The sequence below is a fragment of the Gossypium arboreum genome, chromosome 6 (genome assembly GCF_025698485.1).
Source record: "Gossypium arboreum isolate Shixiya-1 chromosome 6, ASM2569848v2, whole genome shotgun sequence".
Classification (NCBI taxonomy): Eukaryota; Viridiplantae; Streptophyta; class Magnoliopsida; order Malvales; family Malvaceae; genus Gossypium; species Gossypium arboreum.
Window position 1 is genome coordinate 194,262 of NC_069075.1, and position 19,531 is coordinate 213,792.

At 31.7% G+C, this 19,531-nt stretch overlaps 2 protein-coding genes across 2 annotated transcripts; both read left to right on the plus strand.

Moving 5' to 3' along the window:
* Positions 1 to 930: 930 nt before the first annotated feature.
* LOC108481033 (uncharacterized) lies at positions 931 to 3,553 on the plus strand. The gene is made up of 2 exons (XM_017784199.2): positions 931 to 1,347; positions 2,983 to 3,553. Exons 1-2 carry the CDS (start codon positions 1,053 to 1,055, stop codon positions 3,324 to 3,326), a joined length of 639 nt encoding a protein of 212 aa, XP_017639688.1. The 5' UTR covers positions 931 to 1,052; the 3' UTR covers positions 3,327 to 3,553.
* A 10,927-nt stretch (positions 3,554 to 14,480) lies between these two features.
* Positions 14,481 to 18,884, plus strand: LOC108480153 (SNF1-related protein kinase regulatory subunit beta-2). Its single transcript, XM_017783046.2, has 4 exons — positions 14,481 to 15,176; positions 17,098 to 17,276; positions 17,380 to 17,542; positions 18,353 to 18,884. The coding sequence occupies exons 1-4, from the start codon at positions 15,012 to 15,014 to the stop codon at positions 18,677 to 18,679; spliced, it is 834 nt and encodes a 277-aa protein (XP_017638535.1). The 5' UTR covers positions 14,481 to 15,011; the 3' UTR covers positions 18,680 to 18,884.
* Positions 18,885 to 19,531: the final 647 nt, after the last annotated feature.

Here is a 19,531-nt window from a genome sequence, read left to right on the forward strand (position 1 = left end):
CTTTTGGAGGCTTAATTAGAAATTATAAAAGTTATAGGGCGCTAATTAAAATTTAAAAAAAAATTTCCAAAACGTTAAGAAAACCAAGGCCCCCATTGGCCCCAATAATGTTCCGCTCCTAGTTAACGATAAAAGGATTAAATCTCAAATATGAACATGATAAAAGGATCAAAAGCACAATTTGACCTATATTATGTGATAGGAGTTGGCAACCAACCAACTGTTAAACTTCCTTCCGCCCTATACCAACTTTACAGTTGATCTGCCTTTTTTTTAAGAAGAAGAAGAAAAAAAAACAAAGGTTCCAAATCCAATAAATACGTCTCTCAGTTTGACCCACATTTTGTCTTATTTTACCAAAACCACCCTTCTGATTTATCCATTTTATAATCATTGGTAATATGCAGCCAACATTTTTCATTAAAAAACGTTTAATAAATATTCCATAATAAAAATTTAATTATTTGGAGAGTCTAATTTTTTTAATATTCCCAAATGCAATTTTATTGTGTTTAATATTTACACCATTTGACTATCCCCCTTCTTGTTTGTACTTTGTAGGTCAACAAATAAGGGCAGTGTCGTAAAAAAGGAAAAGAAAAACAGATTATTGACCCTTAATTAGTATTACATTAATTGTACGAAATATAAAGGTCAAATTCTTCTAGTAGACTTTATATTTTGCATAACTTGTTGATTTAGTAACTATACTTTAATTTTATCAATTTTAGTCATTTACTTTTTGAATTGGTCCATGTTCATCAATCATCGTATGGTATTGAATTTAATAGCTGTCATTTTTTTCAGGACTAAAATTTTAAAATTCTAAAAGTACAGGTAGTGAAAATGACCAAATTAAAGTACAAGGACTAAATTCATAACTTTTGCATAGTGCGGGTACTAATAGCAGAATTTAACCTAATATAAAACGGCGGCATATTTGCCGCTCTCTCTTTCTATTAATCTGTCATTTGGCCCTGAGCTGAAACACTCAATAGTTTTTTTAAAAACAAAGGTATACGCAGATCAAAATTCAGAGTAAAAGATCGACGATGAGCAGCTTTTGCTCGGCGATGGCAATGACGGTGACGGTCGTCTTCTTCTTCTTGTTCCTTCAGCAAACTCCATTAATGGCGGAGGCGGCGAAACTTGAAGAAGATCATTTCATCATTAAGAATAAGCCAACGCTGTACGAGTTTTCAAGCAGAGATGAGATGGTGCATTTGGCCGGATACGGCGAAGAGAAGCTCTCGACCGTTCTCGTCACCGGAACTGTTCTTTGTGAAGCTTGCCACGGCCGCCGCCGCCGCGATCCACAACCTCAACTTCGTTCATGGCCTATATCAGGTATTTTCCATTCTGCCATTTCATATATATATATATCATTCATTCTTCATCGTGATTCTCTGGTTTTGATCATCTCGATGCCTGATTTTGTTGTTTGTTGAAAGATATTTAGCGTAGATTATTTCCAAAATCCCAAATCCTTCGTAAATTAATCAATAATATGTTGAATCATGGAATCTTCGTTTCTTTCTAAAACTTCATTATTGTTTGTTTGTATAAACCTAGAATTGCTATTTTGCTCCAACACCCTTTGAGTCACCCAATAAAAGTATATATCTTCATTTCCTTTGGTTTCATTCCCTCGGAATTTCGATTTTTCATATTAATATTTTATTTTAAATTATTTTTACATAATGTCTAAAATTAATTATAGTTCCTCTCCAACTTATAAATAAAAGGATAATGTGTTTCAGAGTACTTTGAACTCACAACCTTCTACATTGGTAACAATGTCTATCCGAAGTTAATCTAGGGTCTGGCAGGATCCCGACCCCCCTAAAATGAAAAGTTACTATTTAAAATTTTAAATTAATAAAAATAAAATTATACTTTAACCCCCTTCTAACTTCACCATGATGCTTATACTAATCAAGTTAAAACTCAATCCAACTTTATTTTATATGTTATTGACACCATTAATGATTTCCACCATATGTTTGTTGAGTTGAAAATTATTTCCTTATGATTGCATGTGTTGTGATTTTTAAACGAGAAAAATTAAAATTAAGATTTTAAATTAAAAAAAACACACACTAAATTTAGCGTTGCCTTGGACCTAAAACAAAGAAACGTTGATAGTCACATAAAAGAGTTGTTTAAGTTGCGTTGTATGTGTCATACAAAACTTGCGATTAAAGAAATTTGGACGTCATCGGGTGACAAGTCGCCACAATATTGTTGCAAAATGAAGCAAAATGAAAATGAATATTTATCTCTTTTTTTTAATTTATTTATAAATTATTTATTTATTGGATGTCATCTCAAGTTTAATTAAGATAAATATGTACTTTAACATAAAGAAAGTGAGAAATAAAAATTTTAATTAATTGGATTAAATAGTAAATAGCAATCATTATTTTCTAAATTCATGAAGATATAAACCTCTGGGGTCCACATAAAATGCAATGTCACTGTTAGAAATAATTGCATTAACCCCTTTTAATTTAAATTAATTAATGAGGACTAAAATGCATCACACGTTTATTGCATGTATTCATTTTCTAAAAGAAAAAAAGGAATGGGACAATGTAATTGTATTAATTAGCCCATAAATAATCAATTGGTATTGATAATAATATACCATTATTATCTTTCTTGTGTGTGATCAATTATTTGTTATGTAAAATTATAATTTTAGTCCTTTTGTTATGTAAAATGTTAATTTTAATTTATGTACATTAATTTGCTATAATTTAGTTTTTCTATTTTTATAATGTTATTAGTTAATCGAAACATTGTTTAGTATTCTTACTAAAGTGTTGTCAGCAATTTAATAAGAATAATTAACGGTATTAACAATTTATAGGATAGGACTAAACTATAAATTGTAGCATAGTAAAGAGATCAAAATCATAATTTAACCATCAAAGATAATAAAATTATAGATATATGATCCGTTGTCACCTTTATACACAGGGGCTTTGGTGTCTGTTAAATGTGAAACTCCTTGTAAGACCAAATCAAGTACAACACGAGCTACAACCGATGAATACGGAGATTTCATGATCGATCTTCCGTCCCACCTCCACGGAGTTGCCGATTTGCAAAAGATATGCACCGTTAAAGTCATCGGAATACCGAAAGAGTCGATGTGCCGACCAGTGTTCGTGAAGAAACACGAGCACCTAAGACTTTCATCGGTCGGGAACGGGATTCGTACCTACACGGCCGGAAGGATTCGGTTCCAAGACATCATGTCTAAACCTTTAAAATCATGCATCACAAGGGCTACCAATACCAATAAACAAATAGCGTCTTGACTGGGATATGACGTGTGTATGTGTGGATGTATATGGCAATTTTATGGGCTCATTTAGATGGCGCTTCAGTCACATTATTGAGTTTACAAGCTGCATTTAATCATCTCCCTCCATTACATATGTAACAATATATATACATATATATATTGCCATGTATATAACAATGTTTTGTATTGTATCTTGCTTTTGAGCCAAGAGAACCAAATACACTTGCATGTTTTAAACTATTTATTTTCAGGGGTTAAATTGAAAATAACCCAAAACATGATAAACACTCAATGTTCGAAATGGATTTAACATTGGAGTGTTTTTATATTTATTTATTTATTTGATTGTCTTTAAGGTATTTCTATATTTTGTTTTGTTTAATATAGACTTTGATATATATATATATTAATATTTTTTTATTTTTATCTAGAATTTGTAGCCAAAGCATTTATCAAGGCAAACACAAAGGTCAGACAGTGACTTTCACCCTCAAAAATGGTAGATTTATCATTTAGTATCTTAAAATTTCATGAAATCGTATATTACTATATTAGTAAAATTGTCCTTTGCCCACCAAAATTTATGGTTCCTCTTTAGCCCCTCCTAACTTCTAAAGCAATTTAATGGCTTTACCCTTGAACATTATATCAAGGGTTAATACACTTGTTGATGCATGATATCAACAAGGACGAAGGAGGAGAGGGGTGGTGTAAAGGAAGGCCCGTTCACTCATTCTAGGACCAAGTGTCAAAAATTAATGTATTAGGGTTTTGACTGGGAAAAAAGTACAAGTATTTATAGATAAATAAGAGTTTATATCCAATTATTCCTCTCAATGGGCTTTAAGTGGCCCAAAAAAGGGGCCTAACTTAATCCCAATTGACGTAGGGATATAACAATAATCCACTAATCCAGAGGTAGGTTATAAAGTGACTATACTTCTAGACCATCCATAGGTTGCCCTGGTGTGTGATAGTTGTCATAGATAAAATAATGGTTATCGATTTGGAATATACGTGGGCTGTATATTTAAAATTTTAAAGTTTTAGTTTTTATTTCCATTATAAAAAATAAATTAGAATATTTTTTCAAATTGTTTATGGTCAAATTTAACTAAAAATAAAAATTAAATTTTAAAAAAATATACATTATGGTCTAAATTTGATATTATGTAAATTTTACAATTAAATTTAGCCAACCAAAATCCTTCGAATCTTTCATTTAGGAGAACAAGCGATAAACCGAAGCATTGTACCAAAATAAGAATGGTTGTTGAAAATGTAAAAATTAGCACTGAATTGCTGCTATGACTAGGAAAGGCAACAAATATCATTCAATGCTTTGTTTTATGATGCATAAATGGGGCTTTTCTCCTATGTCATCAGATACGGCTCATGGGGGCTATTCGGGTAGGCCATCTACGTGTTTGATGTATTGTCCCAGAGAGAATTTTCAACCTCATAACATATTAACCTGTAGTAATTTGTAGTACGGGTACCACGCTTGAGCTCGTATAATTGCTTGTCTATTGATGGACCACTGCGTGAAACGGGGCGGCCATTTTGCTGCTTCCTCATTCACGCTGATATGTCCTTTTCCTATTGTCAGTTGGAGGTACTCGTGAGCTGAGCAGCTGGTCTGACTTGGTTGGCATGGATAGACCTATCATGGATCAAGTTATTTGTTCAATTTGTAAGGTTTAGGCGAAGTTTTGAGAAGGTTTTGACAAAAATGTTAAATACAAAAAATAAGTGTGGGTAAAAAAATTAGGCTCATTTAAAATATAGGTTAAGCTTAAGCTTGAACGCTCAATACTTGAATCCGATCGACTCTTTTTTTTTTATTTGTAATGTTTTATATTGTGTAATTTATAAAACGTAAAAATTAAATCTACTACAATGCAAACATTAAAAAACGTTAATATGATTATATATAAAATTTTAATAAATAAAAATATTAAATTAAAAATAATATAAATGTATTCCTTATTTTTTTCAAAAATAATGTTGGTGGACTTAAAATAATTTTGGGTTGGTCATTTACAAATATAGATAAACTTGAGTAAAATTTTACACACATATTTCAGATTGGGTCAAGCTTAGATGAGTATAAATGTAACACCCCCTACCCGTATCCGTCGCCGGAATAGAGTACGAGGCATTACTGAGGAGTACAAAAACATGTACAGATAATTTAAATATATTTTCATAACAACTTGTCTTGATTTCATACTATTTCATATTTAAGCTTTACTCACCAAAGTATTTGAAATATCATATTTATGCAAATAGCACACATGAGGTACATAATTCCATAATTAAGAATGAACACATTTATCAAACATATTCCACATTCATATATCAATGTCTCACATTTCCATATATCAATAACCGTCATTTTTCTTATTTTTCAGATAATTATGTGTAACCATTGATAAGCATGCAATTCAATTTGCTTCTTCCTCACAATCACAATTTCAAATGACAAATTCGTGTGAATGAGCTCAACCTCATTAGGTGTTTAAATTCTGTCACTTTGATTCACATACTCATAATTTACTAACATATCCTGTCAAACACAATCTCTAAATGAAAAAATCACATAATTGAGCTCAATAATAATAATGATAACATTACTTACATTTCTTTTTCCACATGTTACATTTACGACTTACCAACTTGTCCATTCAAGGAACAACTTACGGATTTGAGTACATCGTGATCTGAAGCCCGAAGTCTAACTGAAGCACATAAGTGCTAAACGGAAGCCCGATGGCTAACTGAAGCACATAAGTGCTAAACGGAAGCCTTATGTGCTAAACGGAAGCCTGAAGGCTAACTAAAGCACATAAGTGCTAAACGGAAGCTCGAAGGCTAACTGAAGCTCATCAGAGCTGAACTGAAACCCCAAAAGGGTTAACTAAAACTCATATGAGTTAACGGAAGCTCGTAAGAGCTAAACAGAAAGCAAACACGAGAATTCGCAACAAATGCTGAATCTTGGTTTACTTGGGTAATTTACTGTCAATTCATATTTTTTACTGAAAGATTGTACTTATTTCCTGCGTTCCGTTCCTCCGAAATTCTCAGTTCAATTTCATAACTTTTGTACATAATTTACTTATTTTCAACAATTAACATACATAAATATTAATCATCATTCATAAAATAATATTGACATTTAATAATATTAACAAATGGTCACTAAATTTAGTTATATAAACTCACAAGTTCGATTTTTGTATTATAGCGATAATCATAATTTCATAATAAATATTCCAAATAAAACATTATATTGTTTCTAATTCAACACTTATCGATTATAAACGGGCATGTGATCAATTTATACACGAGTCATTCATATATTTTTCCTCCTCCTCCTCTCCATCCACATCCTTGGTATAAATAACACACTTGTAAGTAACCTTATCCATAATTTTCACTAATTACTTATGTGAATATTCAAGCTATCCATCCGTGTCATAGTCACTAAATTATTTATATCTGAAGCTACAAAACTCCAAATTAAGATCCGCTAAATTTCCCTGAAACTAGATTCACATATCTTCTTACCATAAAATTTTCATAATTTTTGGTTGGGCCAATTAATCAGTTTATTCATTGAAGTCTCCCCTATTCTGCTGTTTGACAGTTCCGAACCTTCTTCACTAAAAATTAATTATCTCCCCGTACAGAATTCGAATGATGTTCCTGTTTGTTTCTATTGAAAATAGACTCACTCAGGATTCTAAACATATAAATTTAAGCCCCTAATTATTTTTATCCAATTTTTTATGATTTTAAAAAGTTAGAACAGGGGAACCCGAAATCATTCTAACCTTGTCTCACAAAATTTATCATATCTCATGATTTACAATTCCATTGCTTACATTATTTCTTCTATAAGAAACTAGACTCAATAAGCTTTGATTTCATATTTTATTCATCCTCTAATTCCATTTCTACAATTTTTTGTGATTTTTCAAAGTTAGACTACTGCTGTTGTCCAAAATAGTTTTAGTACAAAATGTTGATTTCCATTTTGCCCCAAATTTCACAATTCATACAATTCAGTCCTTGCTCAATTAACCCCTAAATTAAGATAATTTTCTCAATTAATACTTTTCATAAACATTATAAGTTATTTCATAACTATTGAAATTCATAATTTTCACATAAAACTCTAACTTCAAACTCTTTTACAATTAGGTCCCAAACATTCACTTTCTATTCAATTTTTACAATAAAATCAACATTTAAACAATTTAAAGCTCTAATTCCATGCCCAATCATCATATACTTCCAGCACATATGTATAGAAACTTTCAATTTCTTTCATAGAATCAAAAACTAATGAATTCAACAAGTGGACCTAGTTGTAAAGGTCACAAAAACACAAAAATTTCAAGAAATAATCAAGAATTGAACTTAATTGGAGTAAAAATATGAAAAAACAGCTTAATAGAACTCCTCTATGGCGTTTTTCTGATGAGAATGCAGAAAAATAAAGAGAAATCTAGATAATTCCACTTTAGTCCTAGCTTTATTAAGTAAATTTTACAATTTTCCAATTTTACCCTTAATTCTCCTTATTTTCTTGCTGATTTCATGCCCTTGCCGTCCAGCCCAAATAGACCTTGGGTCTATTTTCCTTTTAAACCCTCTTTCTTTTATCAATTAAGCTATTTAATCATTTCCCACAATTTTGCATTTGATACAATTTAGTCCTTTTTGTTCAATTAACTATCAGAACTTTAAAATTTCTTGACGAAACTTTAATACTAACATATTAACACTCCATAAATATTTATAAAAATATTTATGGCTTGATTTAAAACTCCCGAGGTCTCGATACCTCGTTTTCGATTCTAATTATTTTAATATTTATTTTTAGTACACTATTCACTATTTCAAAAATTTTCCTAACTTCACATTTAATTTATACTCACTAAATTAATAATATTTCCTACTCATTTGTCGGATTTAGTGATCTCGAATCACTGTTCCGACACCACTGAAAATTAGGCTGTTACAATAAAGTGTATTCATATCATATTTAAACTTAACTCAAATCTAATCCGACCTAGCCATGAAAACCTTTGGACATTACCCAAATAAAGACCTACCACTTGCTCCCTCGAAGGCTCGGATTGAGTGGATTTTATAGGTGAACATCCCTTGGCCATCAGACTAAATACGTGAGATCTACATTTTAATTTGTGTTATTATTATATTTAATATAAACAATGAATGTACCTAAGAGGTCATAGGGACTTAATTAAATTAATCTCGCTGCTATTAAATGGGTTAAATCAAATAAGACGAAATTATTATTTATTGCTTAACGGATTTAAAATTTTTAAAATTTTTACGATTGTGTAAATAAAATTTTTATTTGAAATTAAACTATAACTGAAAAATAAATATATAGTAAATATTATCTTGAGAAATCCAAAAACATTGTCTATTCCAATGAAATTGTTTATTCTTATGCAAGAATGAAAAAGGAAAGTTAATATTATAAATAAATAAATAAAATGAAGTGAAGTGAAGTGAAAGGTTAGTTTTTCTATATAGAAACAATTGAGTTCTTACTGTTTATTAATTCCATATTTAGACAAACATTTACATAAATCAACCTTTCATTTTCTAGAAAAATTAAAATTTTAATCAATACAATCAATGATAATAAAAAACAATAACTTATTTATTAAACAATTTATGCAAACATTAAATAATAAATAGGGTAAACTGTCAATATAGTCACTTTTGTTTAATTTGAGTTACATTTTAGTCACTTATATTATCGCATTGTAACATTTTAGTTATTGAGTCGTTAATTGTTATTAACGATGCAACGGTAAGCTGACGTGGCATGTTAAATCATCATTTCAAACAAAAAAAATTTAAGTTAATTTATATAATCAGTCCCCATATTTTTTATTTTGAGCTATTTAATTGTCTTTTTTGTTTTTTTTTAACTTTCTTTCTCTTTTTTTTCTCATTCCCTTCTGCTTCTCTTTTTATTTTCCTTACTTCTCCATTTTTTTAACGTAGTTTTTCTATGTTTTCCATCTGTTAAAACTAGTCCTTATACTTTTTTTTTGAACAAATTAATTTTTTCGAGTGAGGTGAGCTTGTGGACTAGTTTTAATAAATGGAAAACATAGAAAAACTAAGTTAAAATAAATGAAGAAAGGAGGAAAACAGGTGGGAGAAGCAGAAGAGAATGGAAAAAAATGAAAATTAAAAGAACATAAAAGAAAAAAATTAAATTGGTCAAAATAAAAAATTAATTGTAGAATTTAACTTAATTTTTTTTGTTTGAAATGATGATTTAACGTGCCATGTCAGCTTACCGTTACACCGTTAATGACAATTAACGGTCCAATGACTAAAATGTTACAATACGATAACGTAAGTGGCTAAAACGTAACATTTCATACATAAGTGACTAAAATGTAATTTAAGCTAAACAAAATGACTATTTTGATAGTTTACCATAATAAATATTTGTTGGTTGACTCTTAGCTCAACTAGCATTGGCATTATTGTCAATGCAGGAGGATATGGGTTCGAGTACGCTTAAATGCATTATCTTTTTATTTATCGGTTAGGGATGGACTATGAGTAAATTTAAACATCGTGCCAAAAAGAACAGATATGATCATGACCTATGAAAGATAAAATGTAACACCCCAAACCCGGCCCAGAAGTTATGGCCGGATCCGGCATGCCACATCAAAAACGTTAAAAAAAAAATTTCCATTCTAAGTCTAGAAAATCGTACTTGATGTTCAAGAGATTAATTCATTAAGGATTAAAGTGAATGGAAGTCATGCACCGTAAGAAACCGGAAAAGAGGTGGTGAGTCCATCGATCGCTAAGTATCAAGCTCCTTCGGATCCAATCCTAGACATGCATGCCGCCATTGCCACACCTTAACGCATGGATATTTCTAGGAAACCGATTTGATTAAGTCATTTTAGGAAAAGTGATTAATTTTGGAAAATACTTTCATTATGGAAGCTTTGCTTGTTGTCGTGTTATTTTGAAATCAATTGTTGTTTTTGAAAACGCGCCTAAAGCTATCCAATTTCAACAGTTAAAATAAGTAATACCTATCTTAGTAATACATATTAAAACAATCAAAAATAATTAAACGACCTTATTACATTTAAAAACCCAAAACTTCAAACGTAAATAAAAGGATGTCCAGTTCACCAGAAGAAAATCAAACTTTCAGAACGGGTGGCCACTCCGAATTCCCTCACAGCTCCAAGCCCACTATAGTTGGGGATTTCCTTCGTGGATGAAAATAAAAGGGGTGAGTTTGGGGAAACTCAGTGTGTAAGGAAAACCCATTCAAAGCCCAAGTCAGCTCAAGCCTATTGGGCCTAAGCCCATTCAGCAACAAAGGGTATCGGGCCGAGCTCTTTCAAATTACAATAAACGGGCCTTAGTCCCTTATTCAGATAATGAGATGGCCCATAGGCCCATTTCAAAATACATGCAACATCAAGAAACATATGCAAGCCCATTTGGGAGACTACTCAACCCACCAACCACTACACTCCACCCGTACCAGCCATACACTCCATGTGGGGAATAGCTCAACCCACCCAAATTAACACTCCACAGCTTGCACCTTTGCCTCGCTTATCAAAGAATTGAGGCAAAGCCTCCAAGACGTGGACAAGCCACTTTCAGATTTCCTCCGTCAATATCCCGGTCCCATGCATCGATAATAACAACATGGCATGCAGTAAATAACAACAATCAAACATGCATTTAGGTCAATTTAACCCTAGGGGTATTTGGTAATTTATCTACTAGGGTAAACGTAAATTTTCCACTTTTAAAGGTATTTCAAGAATTTATCTATTTCAGGGTTTTTCATGCATATTCCTACTTTTCACGTACTAACGTAATCACGCATCGAGGGTTCTTATCTAATTGGGCCCGTTGGCCCATCATTCCAATTTTGGCCCATTAAGCCCAAAAATATCGAGGGTATAGAAATCATGCACTTTGCAGTCCAAATTTTGCAGCTTACCAAAAACATTAATCGATTTACCTCACGAGCATTCGCACACTCGCAAATCTACAAAATACCGATTTTCGGCATTTCGACTTTTCTACTTTTGCCGATCCGACTAAGAAAGAGGGTGTTAGTTACACACATTGCTTATGCGATATATGTCGACGAGATCCACACACGAACCGCCTACAATTGGATTACTAACACGTTAATCTAACTATTCAAATACAAACTACGTATTAACCCCTTACAATATTCAGCCAACCACACCTACAGATCATAGTAAGCTTATAAGAAATCAATAAGCAACTCATTAACAAATTTTTGTCAATGTTTACCACATAATCATCATTTCACTGCAAGCTGTCTTCCTGAGCAACAGTCACTAAATTATTTATAACTGGAGCTACGAAACTCCAAATCAAGTTCCGTTAATTTTCCCTGAAAATAGACTCATATATCTTCTATCCATAAAATTTTCAGAATTTTTAGTTTAGCCAATCAATACCAGATTTTTCTCAAAGTTTCCCATGTTTCACTGTTTGACTAATCTGACCACTCTTCATTACGAATCAAATTTCTCATTCTACAGAATTCAAAATATGTTCTAGTTTATTCCATTTGAAACTAGACTCATTAAGCTTTAATTACATAATTTATGCAGCTTCTAACTCATCTCCCACAATTTATGGTAATTTTTCAAAGTCACATTACTGCTGCTGTCCCAAGCAGATTTATTACCAAATCACTCTTTCATACCTAACTTGCATGCTTGTTATTTAAACATGTATATCACCAATCAATCATCACATATCTATGATTTTACTTAAGTATAATCTCCATTTCATCATTTTAAAGCACAACATGTTAGCTGATTTTTCCCTTTAACATCTAAGGCACATGCATGCTCATTTGTTTGGCTCAACTTCACCTATCTTCCATTTTTTCATCAAAAGAACATGAAACAACAACCATTTCCTTCATTTTAATTCATGACCAAATGCTCACAACACAACCAAAAATCAAAATATACTTCAAGAGTTAAGGTAGAATCAAGAAGAACTCATGAACCTCAAAATAGAAGCAAGGTACCAAGAACTTACCTTCAATTTTCCTCCTCCTAATGACCGAATACTCAAGAGCTTTCTCCTCTCCTTTCTCTTATCTAACTTTCAGCTATGATGAACAAAGATGGACAAAATTTTGTTCTTTTCACCCATTTTTCTTTTAATAAAACTTCATATTTCATCCATTTAATTCTTTAATACAAAAGACATGAAATTCTTATCATGAAACATTTACCTAACCCATTATCATGGAACATTTACCTAACCTATTATCAATTTGTATCAATTTGTACCATAAATTATGGATATCAAGTGCACATTTTGTCTACAACAACATGATGGCTGGCCACTTCATGTAAAATGGGAGGTTTGTCATGCAAATCCTCCTATTTTGCACTCCTATTTATTTGGCCACTTCAATTTAGCCTATAGCATTTTCAAACATTTTCACATAGGTCCTATTTCATAATTTCACTCCCTTTTTCTTATGGAACAAAAATTAACTAAAATTACAGGGTTCTATCTTAAGCTTGGGCCTTCTAGAGGCCCACTAACATAATTAAACCTATGCCAACATTCACAGGATTCCCGAAAATTGGGGCGTTACATAAAAAATTATGTAATAAATATATTTTAAATGAATATTTGATTGAAATGATAAATTAAATGTTTATATTTTTTTTTGCTCTTCAATTTTACCAAAAAAAAAGCATTCCACTTAAAGTTTTCACTTCTTTTAGCACTTGAACTTTGTATTTTTTGTTAAATCACTCCAAAATAGATGAAAAAAATTAATAAATATTTATTAACATTGCTGACATGACATACACATAAATTGTTATGTGTATGTTACATTAGCAATTAATTAATTAGGGTTTTGTGTTGTGTTGAAGTATACAAATATTAAGTTCGATCTTGCGACACTTTACCAGGGGCGTAAATAGACCAGATTCCAACAAACAAAGCTTTGTTCTTGTTCATTTGTTTATTTTTAAAGTTATTTATATACTGTTCGTGTTCGATTAAATTTTTAACACAATGTTTGAATTTAGTTCATTTATTATTTGGTATATTCAGGCTTAATTTATTTTATTTCATTTATATATTCGCAAATGTTAAGCGAACATGTTCACCAACAATAAACCAACATAAACAACAAAATTAACTAACTAACTAACTAACTAAATTTAAATATAAAAATAGAGAGAAAAATACTGTTTAAGTATCTTTCATAGAAAATATTTTCTTTAAATGAATGAGTCTATAAACGAGTTAATAAGCAAATTTGTTTTTGAACATAAATAAACTGAACACATCTCTGTTCAAACTCACTCGTTTAATAGATGAACAAAATTTAATTGCTCATACTCGTTTATTTAGTTTAATAAACGAATATTATACTGAACAATATTGAAATATGTTAATTTCAGCCCTACCCTTTATCCTTTTATAATTTATATGTGAAAAGTATTTATTTTTTAAATATTAAAAATCAATTATTTATTGTATAATATATGTAATAATTAAATTTTGAATATTTATTTTAAGGGTTAAATCACAATTTAAGATTTAAACTTGATTTTTTTTTATATTGGGTTTTGATTTTTTTTTATGGTTCCACATTGAGTGAGGTCTAACTAGGCAACTATTCTTACATTAGCGTTTGAATTTTTTTGTCTAAGTTAGTCCCTAAACTTGACCATTATTCTTATATTTGGGGTTAGTCCCTAAACTTGACCATTATTCTTATATTTGGGGCTTAAATCTGACACTTATTTTATAATGGTCTTGAATTCTAAGTTTTCAAGGACTAACTTGGACACAAAAAAAGTTCAAGTCCCAATACGAGAATAATTGTTAAGTTCAAGGCCTAACTTAGATAAAAAAAGTTCAAACCCAAATATGAGAAAAGTTATTAAGCTCAGGTCTTAAAAATAATTTAACCCTTATTTTAGCATTTGTAAATAATTATTTAAAAGAAAGCAGACAAGACTTTTATTTATAAAATATTTTAATATTTTTTAATATAAGTAAAAAAAAGAATATATTATATAAAGCAGAGCTCAAAAGTGAAGGAGAAAAGGGTAAGCCAGGCATTAGACATTAAAGCTTTGGGCGAGAGAAATCAGAGACAAAACAGGGTGAAAAAAAGGCTCATGTTATTGCCCTAATCTCAACCCCCAAAAAAACCAAATAAAAAACCAAACCAAAACTGAGAAACAAAAGACTTTGTCAAATGATGACGTGACCATCATCTATTCATCCCCCATTCCAGATCCCCACTACTTCATCACCACTCCAAACTCATCGCTCAATTTTCTTCTTCTTCTTCTTCTTCTTCTTTTCATTTTTTTTTTCAATTTTTTTACAAAATTCTCCCAATTCTACATCTGGGTTTTTGTTTTTGAAAGATGGGTATGGGTATCGATTATAATGGGGGAATCATGAATCAATTTTGAGATTCCGTGAGTGGTGGGAATTTGGGTTTTTTTTTTCCTCTGCTCAGTTTATATAATTTTTTTTAGAAGTGATAAATTGATCATCAATAAAGAAACAATAATTAATAGTTTAATACTAATAATTAAAAAAAATGGGGAATGTGAATGGAAGAGAAGATGGGAGTAATAGCCCATCGGGGATTGAAGAAGAAGAAACAAGGGCTAACAATGTTCTTGAAGCTATGGCGGCACCTATGGGTCACTCACCTCCTCACAGTCCCACATCAACACATTCTCCTCTCATGTTTACTCCTCAGGTACTCAATTACTTTTATTTTCTTACATTTTTCTGTTTGGGATTTTGATTTGTTGGAATATGATTTGATTTTCTTGCATGGGAATCTGGTTTCAAATGCATAATATCAAGATAAAAGAATGATTATGAAAGTGAATTTTTAATTAGTAGTTCATTTGTCTATTGGTTCATAGCTACTAGCAAAACTGTTTTTCCCAGTTAATGCTAAGTATCTGTAAATTTTCAACAAATATTGTGAGTTTCTATTAAAAAACAATGTAAAGAAAAAAGAAAACTTATAAATGGATCAATGTGTTGTAAATTTAGAGGCTTCAAGATTTTCATGTAAATACTGAATCAAAGCTCTTACATTGTAGTATGAGTTTGATTTCGATTCGTTAAATGTTTAACATATTCCAGATTTTCACGTAAATAATGAATCAAAGCTCTTACATTGTTGAATGAGTTTGATTTTGATTCATCATTTTCGCTAAACTTGAGTATTTAACTTAGAGGTTTAAAGATTTTCATGTAAATAATGAATCAAAGCTCTTACATTGTAGAATGAGTTTGATTTTGCTTCATCATTTTCGCTGAAACTTGAGTATTTAACTTAGAGGTTTCAAGATTTTTATGTAAATAATGAATCAAAGCTCTTACATTGTAGCATGAGTTTGATTTTGATCTGTAATTTTCGCATAAACTCGAGTATTTAACTTAGTGGTTGGTGCCTGATTCAATGAAATTAAAGTTCGCACAATTTGCAAAAAATTATAGTTTAGAAACTATTTTGTATATAGAGTTTTCATTTTTAAGAATACATAGTTTATATCTTGAGTTTTGGCTTTTTATGTTTCTTCAAGATTCAATGAAATTGGAAAGTCACAAATGAAAATTGGAGACTATTATGTATTAGGGATTCAAGCCTAGTTTGTATTTAATTCCTTCGATAAATTCATGTTTTTTTTTCGTGTTGCAATTTTGGTGGAAAGTCTTAGTGTGATCCCTGTGTTTATTGATTAGTTATATTTAACTTTTGCAAGAATTTATGTGTATACAAAGGGCCTCGGGTAGAGAGGAAACTTATTATGTGGAAATTGTGTGGGTTTAATGTAAATGGCTGTAAAATTTGGTCACCTGATCGAGAATGCTACTGTCTATGCTATCTATGGCAGAAAATGGTATGTGTTGATGCATGCCATGTTAATTTTCCTGCTATAGCTTTAAACCTTGAGGTGCATTATGGATAAAATTAACCTAATCTATAGGTTGTCTTCAATGCAGCCTTTATGGGCAGTTTAGGCAGTTCTTTTTTTTTTTATGCCTTCCATGTCTATGTTCCAGGTTCATGGCTGCCTCTCCCAACAATGTTATCTCCAAAGTTCAAACTTAGTACAATATGCCTTACCATTTAACCCAACATTTCTTAACATGCAGGCAATAGGGACCTATGTGCGATTTCTTGCAATATCTGCAAATGACCAGCTTTTGTATAATTTAGCTCATAGTTTAGGGCTATGGAATGTTCAAATTTGTCTTTTTGGCGGGACGGGGGAGCTTCTTACCGTGTACTACCCCTAACAGTCTTGCAAGACAAGGAATGTTCTTATTAGTCCCTCCAAATACTTCATAGCCTTCCCACCATTTCTGCATGTAATAATCCCGCATTTATTTGTCTCGGACTCCTTTATTCTGAGCTCCCCTTTCTATTTTCTACATCCAAAAACCCTTTTCTCCTTGTAATCCAAATCCTGCCCTAAATCTCTTTTAAGCCTAACCCCATACACGTTGCATGGCCAGATTTCTTGAATCCGTTATTTTATTAGATTTCTAGTTTCGGTCTGTTCGGGATTTTAGTTGCTGGAACATGCTCGTTGTTCATGTGTTGTTGATTTCTCTGAAAAAGCCGACAATTTTATTCACCCTGTCTTCTTTCAACACAGGTTCCAGTTGTTCCTTTACAAAGACCTGATGAGATGCAGGGATCAAGCCCATCATGGATGCAGTCTGCAATCGGATACGAAGATGGCTGCACTGAGAAGGGAATTCCAACAATGATTACATGGGGCTATGGTGGCAAAGAAGTAGCCGTTGAGGGATCCTGGGATAATTGGAAGAGAAGGTTCTCGATATTCACTACTTCCCTATGTTTTTTTATATCGAAAGAAAAATAGTTAGCTCTTTATGAACTGCGACATTTAACCCGTGTTTGCTATCTTAATCAGAATCCCTTTGCAGAGATGTGGAAAAGACTTCACTATTATGAAAGTGTTACCATCGGGTGTTTACCAGTATAGGTTCATTGTCGATGGACAATGGAGGTATGCCCCTGACTTGCCATGGGCTCAAGACGGCACGGGCAATGCTAACAACATTTTGGACTTGCAGGTAAATTTATTGTCTTTATCTTGGTATGATATTCGTAGTTTTAGGATTTCCAACTGTTTGTTTTCGTAGAATACGAGTGCTTTCTGTAAATATATATCCGTTCTTGTCTTCCATTCTTCTGCTTAGGAATATTCAGCTCGGAATAAATTCATTCCTTGGTGGTATTTCCTATTGATGCATTGTTACACGTACTTGTTTATCAAGCTATCATTGTCGTTACGGTTAATGTTCATGTATTGCTAAGCATCAAAGCATTTTGTTCCTTGTGTGATCTAAAGTGCCGATTTCCACTTGGCTATAGCATACGGTTTTCGTACTTTCTATTATATTTTGCTATATTCATTGTGAAAGTGGCAAACCGCGGATGCGACTACTACTATGCATTCTTGCTTGTATTACCGTCTTCGGTTAAAGTACTTGAGAGGTCTCTGTATTACAAGGGCTAGATCTAATTAGTCTCTTTATTATTAAATGGATCAAATTAGTCCTTAAATTATTAAAAAATGAAATAAGTCCAAATTGTTATTGGTTTAACATTTACTATATAAAAAATTCCATTGTTTTTATCAATTGCACTTCAATCTTAAACAAAATATTTTATTTACAAAACCATAAAAATTTTAAAAATATTAACTATATTCTAATTTGCCTTTATTTTATTCTTTTTAATAGTACAAGTATTAAATCGATCCATTTAATAGTAGCCTGACTAATTTGATTAGGTCCTTATAATGAAGGGACTTTTAGGTACATTTACCTACCGTCTTCTTTCTCCTTCCCTTTGTCACCTTGTGAATGATAACCCTGCAGGATTATGTTCCGGAAGATATCGAAAGTATATCTAGTTTCGAACCTCCGCTGTCCCCCGAGTCAAGTTACAGTAATTTGCCGCTTGGAGCCGAAGATTTCGCTAAGGAGCCACCACTCGTCCCTCCTCACCTACAACTTCCTCTCCTTAATCTACCTGCATCTCACATGGAGATCCCGCCACCTCTGTCGAGACCAAAGCACGTAATCCTCAACCATCTGTACATTCAAAAGGGGAAAAATGGCCAACCCGTGGTGGCACTCGGTTCGACTCATCGGTTTCGAGCCAAGTATGTGACTGTGGTGCTGTACAAACCCGTGCAGCGGTAGTATTAGACTGTCCCGATACGGGATCTTTGTAGTCTCGGGTGGATCACGTGAATGTGGTTGATATATAGTTATCAGTATAGATGTTGTGCCGTCAACTTTAACTATATATAGCCTAGGAAGGGAGTCGCCATATGAAAACTTCTAAAGATTCTGATCTTTGTTTTTCTCCACGCTTTATATATATAAGTATTTGGTTCCCATGAAATTTATACTAATAATTCTCCTCTTAGGTCAATTTGTAATGAAAGTTTAAAAAGTTGGGTCAAATTATGGTTTTGATCCCTCTATTAGCTCAAACTTGGGATTTAGTCATTATTTTTTAATTTGGGTAAATTACATTACTAGTCTCTTAACTACTGTTTTTTTTACACAATTATGAAAAGTTACAAAAGGTTCGCTTAATTATTCAATTCTTTTTTTTCTCACCCATCCATCTTAGATTTATAGGAGTTTACATTTTTACATTAACTAGCAAGTGATCAAAAGAAAACAAAATTGACTTAAAAAAAACCATAGTTGAATAAACTTTATTGTATATTTAGTCTCTTTACTTTATAATATTATTAATTAGTAAAAATATTTACGGATAAAGTAACATTTAATTTTTTCTCAATTTAGTCTGAATTTTTTTTTTGTCCACATCATAAGTGTTGGAATTTTGCAAATCTTCTAAGCTTTTATCCATGTGACTTGTGCCAGTTTGATATTTAGGTGATGGCAGAGTGCCATGTAATCACAAACCAAAATTGGGAAAAAAACTTCAACAAACCTGGATAAAAAAAGTTTTGAGGACTAAGTTGAAAAAAGATACTAAGTTTCAGGGATTAAATGACTTTATCCCAAATATCGCTC

Coding starts and splice junctions, on each gene's coding strand:
- LOC108481033 (XM_017784199.2), top strand. CDS start 1,053: ATGAGCAGCTTTTGCTCGGCGATGGCAATGACGGTGACGGTCGTCTTC. Junction 1,348..2,982: donor TCGTTCATGGCCTATATCAG/GTATTTTCCATT, acceptor CTTTATACACAG/GGGCTTTGGTGTCTGTTAAA.
- LOC108480153 (XM_017783046.2), top strand. CDS start 15,012: ATGGGGAATGTGAATGGAAGAGAAGATGGGAGTAATAGCCCATCGGGG. Junction 15,177..17,097: donor CTCTCATGTTTACTCCTCAG/GTACTCAATTAC, acceptor CTTTCAACACAG/GTTCCAGTTGTTCCTTTACA. Junction 17,543..18,352: donor ACAACATTTTGGACTTGCAG/GTAAATTTATTG, acceptor ATAACCCTGCAG/GATTATGTTCCGGAAGATAT.